Here is a 7,032-nt window from a genome sequence, read left to right as displayed (position 1 = left end):
AGCAATTGGTGACTTGTGACCTGGAAAGGAGACCATATATTAGACAGACAAGTTAACCCAGTATACGAGAGACCCAAATTAATGGGTGATCTGTTGTCTACAAAATCATTCGCAATCTGTTCATAATCATAAGAAAACTAAATAACGTCACACACATCAAAACTTACTTCCTATGTTAATGGTAGACCGTCTAAACTTTTCTTATCCTTTAATTTCCTAAAATTAGAGGAATTAAACTCTTTTGCATGGAGCCCTTCCCTAAAACTTTTTTGCTGGTAGACCGTCTAAACTTTGCCTATCCTTTAACCACCTAAAGCCATTTCTTTTTTTTCCAAAATTTACATACAAAGTCAATTTGGTCGTATATTTTCACAACACATTAATTAGATACTTGAGATTTCATATGTACACAATTCAAGTACATATAAATTTCAGTATTGCGAAACTTCAACATTCAAATTTAACACACCATGAGATTCAAACGAACTAATAATCCAAATAAAACATGTAAAAGAAGAAGAATCAAGTTCTATGAAGTTGCCAATGATGATCAACAAGATCATCTTGGAGTTGGTTGTGAGTTTGTTGGCTCTCGATCCTTCAATCCATCCCGAAACATCATCTTCTTATTCTCCCTCCTCCGAAGAAGAATCATCAAAGTATCTCCCACGATCTCTTCATTTACACACTATAGTGTTCCATGGTCAATTTGAGACAATAAATGTAGAAATTGAAGTAGAAAAAAAATTTGGGCAAATGGCCAAACGCTTTGCCCATGGAGGAGGTATCAGCTTCCATGGCAGACGATGGAGCTCTCACGGCGAGTGGCAGACGTGGAAGAGGCCGACAGTGCTGCTAGCCGCCCGCAACACCAAATCCCGGTGTCGTCGACAATGAATGTGAGCCAATGAAGGGACAGGAAACTCGGTAGAGCTGAACTCGACTGATTTATGTGTCGATGTCTGGCTAGGGGTTGCACGCAGGAAGCTGACGGAACTATGGTGCTTTGGTGGCTCCATTCCAGGCCAAATCAGTCTTCGACGCCATGCTTCTTGAGCTTTCCGGCGGCTGCAGCCACGAAGATGGTGGTTTCCGACAGATTTTGACACCGGGGAGAATGGATAAGGGGGAAGAAAGGCGTCGCTGCAGGGAGGAGGCTCAGGATGGATACTGTGGGTCGCCAAAGGCGATGGGTGAGGTGGTGACGTGAGTTGGGTTGGTGCCGTGAGACATGAGCGGGGAAAATCTATATTGCGGAGAGTTGGGCTATAGGGGTAAGTATTGAGGGACCAAAATGTATATTTTTGGAGGATTATGGTAAGGGGGAGGGATAGGTGGGTGTTAATTTCGTATAAGTTGTTTTAATGGGAGTTAAAGTTTTTTTAAGGTAAAGGCTAGAGATAGTCTATGTTGTGGCTCCAACTCCTACCGACATGGCTCTATGATAAACGTTATGCGGACCTTCAACACGTGGCCATGGTCACGTGTTGTTGCTCCTCGACACACCGATGCAGGTCATCTCAATCTGCTCGTTGCACACCACTGCTAGCCTATGTTAATGCTCCCTGATGCCTCTCCTCTGGGCCATGTGCTTCTACTACCAGGGGCCTCTACTGCGAGCCACATGTTGTCGCTCCTTGCATGTCGCCACCATTCTGTTGTTTCTCCTTTTGGTCTGGAGCCACCGTCTACGGGCACTTGCCCCAAAGGAACCAAGATATAGGTGATGGCACCTATGTCTTGCCCTCGTTTGGAGCATCCGTGTCTGTGTCTCGAATATCCGGTCAACCGTGAGATCGACCAGCTGTAGGGTGGTTTGGAGCCTCCCCTTTGCTGCAAATTGACTCACCAAGCCGTTATTTGTGCTTCTCTTGAGGCAAATCTCCATGATATTGCAGAGACGTGGAATGGATGGGAGCACAATAGGGGGCTAGGGAGCCAACGAGTGAGGTAGAAGGTCTCCCTCTAATGATAGCAGGGAGCTCCATTGCTATGCGGTGGCTTCCATGTTCAGATCCCAAACAGTGAGGAGCAGGTGGTCTGCTATCTAGGTTGTGCTGTGTTGGCGACCCAATGATGAGTGGAGTAGGTGGTGTGGGTTTGAGCGAACACGGTTAATAGTCGAAAGGTGCTTTACCAGATCTGGGTCCCGGCGGTGGTTAGCTTCATGTCACCGGTCTTTCTAGTAGTCTTGTATGGTTTCCACGTGTGTACATGTTGTAATCCCCATGTTTAATGCAGTGTGTAATTACTGTTTAAAAACCATCGGAAGTGTGTCTCGTGGAGAGGCCAAGGAGATGACGACCTGATGTTCGCTCGATATAATTTCTATAAGGTAAGCAGATTGTGCCAAACAAAACCTGGAATAAGAATATTGGCTAAAATGGGAGCTGTTCCACCCCCTAAACCACTAGTAGAAGACGAGGGACGGGAGTCGATCCATGAAGTTGATTTTCACCCAAAATTCCTTGATCTTTACGCTGTGTCTTAACTTTAACAGTGAGAAAATCACGAAATTTCATCGCTCAAGCTAGCACAACCTAAGACGTAATTCGATGCTAGCCCCGCCACTAGGAAGTATAGAGGTGACCCCTTAACATTTTTTCCTATGGTGTAACTGACCTCCATGCTCTTGTCAGACGCATCCCAACCATTCCATCAACAGCAAACTTGATCCGCAACCTACTAGCTAGAGACTGTTATTGCTGCTCTCAGTGCCATTTTTCTAGAGAAAACTGACCAGAAGGTTGAAGGAATTGACCTAGAACGATCATGGTACGACGATCGTATACCTTGACATTGGGCAAGTTCAATGCATGTTGGTCCGACTATGTCGGTGCACTGTAGTTGATCGTTCAGCGGTAGGGATCAGCACCAGACGAGGCATGCATGTCGCAAAACAAAGAAGTTCAGTGCCAGCAACCGTGTGATTGAGCTCCGGATGACCGTCACCATCCATTTGTGCGTCACAACGGAGTTTTTGTATAACTTGATATATGAATGGAAATCGGACTCTACTTTCAGGGTTTTGTACAATTGTGTAGCGGTGCTAAGGTTTTGAACTTCAATTTAAAAAAAATATTTCAACTATTGGCCAAATTCATTGAATTGCTCTGAAATTCAGTGATTTCGGGTTTTTCATTTCGGCGAAATGACCAAAATTTTCAATTGAATTTTACTATGATTAAACCATATATTTTAAAAATTGAATTTGTGTGTACTATCGAAATTGCTGATATATTTTGACAAAAAGATAGTTACTGAAAATAAAGAAACTAGAGGATACTCTGTGCCTTGTTGTGAGAATCGTTGATGAAAATTTGGGCTGACAACATGAGAACCAAAATTTAAAATATATGCGACTTTTTAAATTTTATTATCTATAGTTGTAACAATATTTATTAAATATCAGTGTTATGATTTAATAACAACATTTTCCCATGCATGGTTGAATGTTGTGGTGGTTTTTTCTCATGCATGATTGCATGTTAATGTGAGCACTATCACATTCATAATTGTATGATGAGATGGCAATGCTTGCTTGTTGAGATAAATAACTTAGTTGCCATTATTCTCTTAGATATAGCAGATTCCGCACCCGGAAAAAATAGATATACTAGATTTCTATAAAATTTCACTGAAAGCAAAAAACATTGAGGTTTTGCTCAAAGCATGCTATGCTTTTAGAGCGTGTTTGGAGACGTGCGAAATACTTCCTTGTCTTTTTGGACAACGCTAATGCCCACACGTGTGGTAGGAGTCAAGCCCGCCCACACGCACTATAGCACGCAAACTACGCCATGTCACCGCATGCATGCATGTGGAAATCTTTTTGAATTTTCTGCTTTTAAAATGTTTTATCTCTTAAATGAAAAATCTGATTGAAGATTCGTTTTCACCATTAAATCCCTCGCGACGAGATCTTCGAAACTAGATCTCATATCAATATATTTTGACGAATTTTTTTTGGTTAAAAGTTGTCGTGTCTATTGCACATGAATTGGCATGGTGTTTACACTGAGATTGCTGTAATATGTTTCAACTATTTTCTTCTACATTTAAAAGTAAATTTTGACATATTATAAAACAGGAAATTAAAAAACTAGACTTGCCATGCACCATAAATTAAAATTAACATGATACATGCACTTAGAATTACCATGGTTCATTAAAAAATATTTTCATGGTCAAAGTATTGAAATTGCCATCATCGAAGAACTAAAATTGCCATGATCTACAAACTAAAATTGCCACATGGCAACTTTAGTTTAAGCACTATGGCAACTACAGTGTAAACATTATGGCAACTTTTGGGCAAAAAAATTTTCGTCGAAATATATCAAAATGGGGTCTAGTTTGGAAGATCTCGTCGAGGCGGATTTAATGGTGAAAACAGATTTTTAATTCGCTTTTTAAATTAGGAGATAAACCATTTTAAGCCAAAAACCAAAAAGAATTATGCTGATGTCATCTGTTCATACGTGGCAAAATGAGTGGTGATGGAGGCGTGTGGGCGATGTGCAAACGCACACACGTGTGGGCGTTAGTTTTTTCGTTTGTTTTGTTTTGGACAACGCTAATGCCCACACGTGCGGTGGGAGTCAAACCCGTCCACACACCCTTTAACATAAGACTACGTCATGTCATCCCATGCATGCATATAATTTTTCTTTGAATTTTCAGCTTTAAAATGTTTATCTCTTAAATAAAAAATCCGATTGAAGATTCGTTTTCACCATTAAATCCCTCGCGACGAGATCTTCAAAACTAGATCTCATATCAATATATTTCGATGAATTTTTTTTGGGTTAAAAGTTGCCATGTCTATTGCACATGAATTGCCTTGATGTTTACACTAAAATTGCCATGTTATGTTTCAGCTATTTTCTTCTATATTAAAAAGTAAATCTTGACATATTATGAAACGGAGAATTAAGAAACTAGACTTTCCATGCACCATAAACTAAAACTGCCATGGTACATGCACTTAAAATTGCCATGGTTCATGCAAAAAAATATTTTCATGATCAAAATACTGGAATTGCCATCATCAAAAACTAAAATTGCCTTGATCTACAAATTAAAAGTGCCACATGGCAACTTTATTTTAAGCACCATGGCAACTACAGTGTAAACATCATGGCAACTTTTGGGTAAAAAAAATAATTCGTCGAAACATATCAACATGGGGTCTAGTTTTGAAGATCTCGTCGAGACGGATTTAATAGTGAAAACGGATTTTTAATTCACTTTTTTAATTAGGAGATAAAATATTTTTAAGTCGAAAACCAAAAAGATTTTTGCTGATGTCAGCTGTTCATACGTGGCAAAATGAGTGATAATGGAGGCGTGTGGGCGACGTGCAAACGCCCACACATGTAGGCGTTAGTTTTTCCGTTTGTTTTTGGGAAGATACTTTGCTTGTCAAATAGGCAAACACCCGGTCGTTTTCGGAAAAAGTGTGGTTGATTTTTCTGGTAAGCCGATGATATGGCTACAGCAGAGGCACCGTACAGTATCTAGCTACCACGCACTGTGCCCATATTTGGTGTACCAACTTTCTGATTGATGTGCTACGATTCTCAAGGCACCCCACTCTCTGTCTCTCTCTCGGCTCCCTATATATGGCATGCACAGGTGGATCGAACTCTCAACACCAGCTCCCCACTGCTCTACACAAAGTTCGGTTTTTACACTGGTAATTAATAGTTGCGCCGACAACAATGCAAGGCCTCGCGGCATCTTCCATGCTGTCTCTGACCGTCGTTGTCGTTGTGTTCCTGATCGGCATGGCCGACCACTCCGACGGCCGGAGGAGGGTCATCTCCAGCAGCTCCGACGAACCGTGCAAGGAGATGACGCTCTACCTCCATGACATCCTCTATAATGGTGCCAACAACAGCGCGAACGCGACTTCGGCAGCCGCGACCAAGCCGACGGCGCTGAGCACTACGCACTGGAAGAACGGCACCTTCTTCGGCACGCTCGTGGTGTTCGATGACCCCGTGACTGTCGGGAAGGCACTGCCCGTGGCAGAGGCGGGGGAAGAGCCGGCGATACGCGCTCAGGGGTTTTACTTCTATGACAAGAAGGAGTCGTACAATGCGTGGTTCGGCTTCTCCATCGTCTTCAACTCGACGGCCGCCACGGGCACCATCAACCTCATGGGTGCGGACCTCATGTACGAGGTCACGAGGGATATCTCTGTGGTCGGCGGCACGGGCGACTTCTTCATGACGCGCGGCATCGCCACCCTCCGCCTTGACGCCTACGAGGGAACAGTGTACTTTCGGCTGCAGATGGACATCAAGCTCTACGAGTGCTACATCTGATAACTTACTGCTACTTCTGTTAACTTACTCCTCAAGTTCACATTGAGCCACAATAATAAGGAGTGATGTGCCGTTGTTGGCAAAGCACGGGCCTTCGTCTGGATTGTGTGTGTGTGTGTGTGTGTGTTTTGCGGGGATTTGGATTTTGTGTTGTGGCCTTTCCAGCTTCTATGTGTGCCCATAACCGTTTCAATAGTGTGACACTATTTGTTTCACATAACTATATATTTGTATTATGTCTAAATAAACATATAGGTGATATACAGGTGAGGTGACCTACATTTCACTTATGCCCAAAAATATTAAATATTCATGTGTTTTTTAAATGTGCTTTGTATGTGAAAAAATGTCAAATGATCTTAAAAGAGAGATGTTCATGTGGTGAAAAAAGTGTTCATCAACTCATCAATATCTCTTCCAGAATCAAATCATGTACGAGTTCCCGAAAGCTTTGCCCTTCCCCTCAGCCCCGCGCCGCCACCCCGCAGGCGGCTCGGATGGCGCCGCCATCCCCCGTTTTTAGCTGCTGTCCCTCGTCCCCACCCCACCCTCCCCTGCCGATGGCCGGAGCCGCCAAGGCAAAGCCCCTGCAATGGCTGGCGGCGGGGGCTTCTTCCTTCTCCACTCGGATACGGGCAACGCGGGGTGGCCCGCCCGTCGGAGGCGTCAGGCGCGCGCGGTGCCTGGCGGCGCTGCGGCG

General features: G+C 43.3%; 1 protein-coding gene across 1 annotated transcript; it reads left to right on the top strand.

The window, feature by feature from the left end:
• Positions 1-5,666: 5,666 nt before the first annotated feature.
• On the top strand, positions 5,667-6,618 carry LOC123043130 (dirigent protein 5-like). Its single transcript, XM_044465481.1, has one exon. It carries the CDS (start codon positions 5,724-5,726, stop codon positions 6,330-6,332), a length of 609 nt encoding a protein of 202 aa, XP_044321416.1. The 5' UTR covers positions 5,667-5,723; the 3' UTR covers positions 6,333-6,618.
• The last annotated feature ends 414 nt before the right edge of the window (positions 6,619-7,032 follow it).

This window comes from Triticum aestivum, chromosome 2B (genome assembly GCF_018294505.1).
Source record: "Triticum aestivum cultivar Chinese Spring chromosome 2B, IWGSC CS RefSeq v2.1, whole genome shotgun sequence".
In the NCBI taxonomy this organism is placed as follows: domain Eukaryota; kingdom Viridiplantae; phylum Streptophyta; class Magnoliopsida; order Poales; family Poaceae; genus Triticum; species Triticum aestivum.
This window is presented reverse-complemented; position numbering and strand designations above follow the sequence as displayed.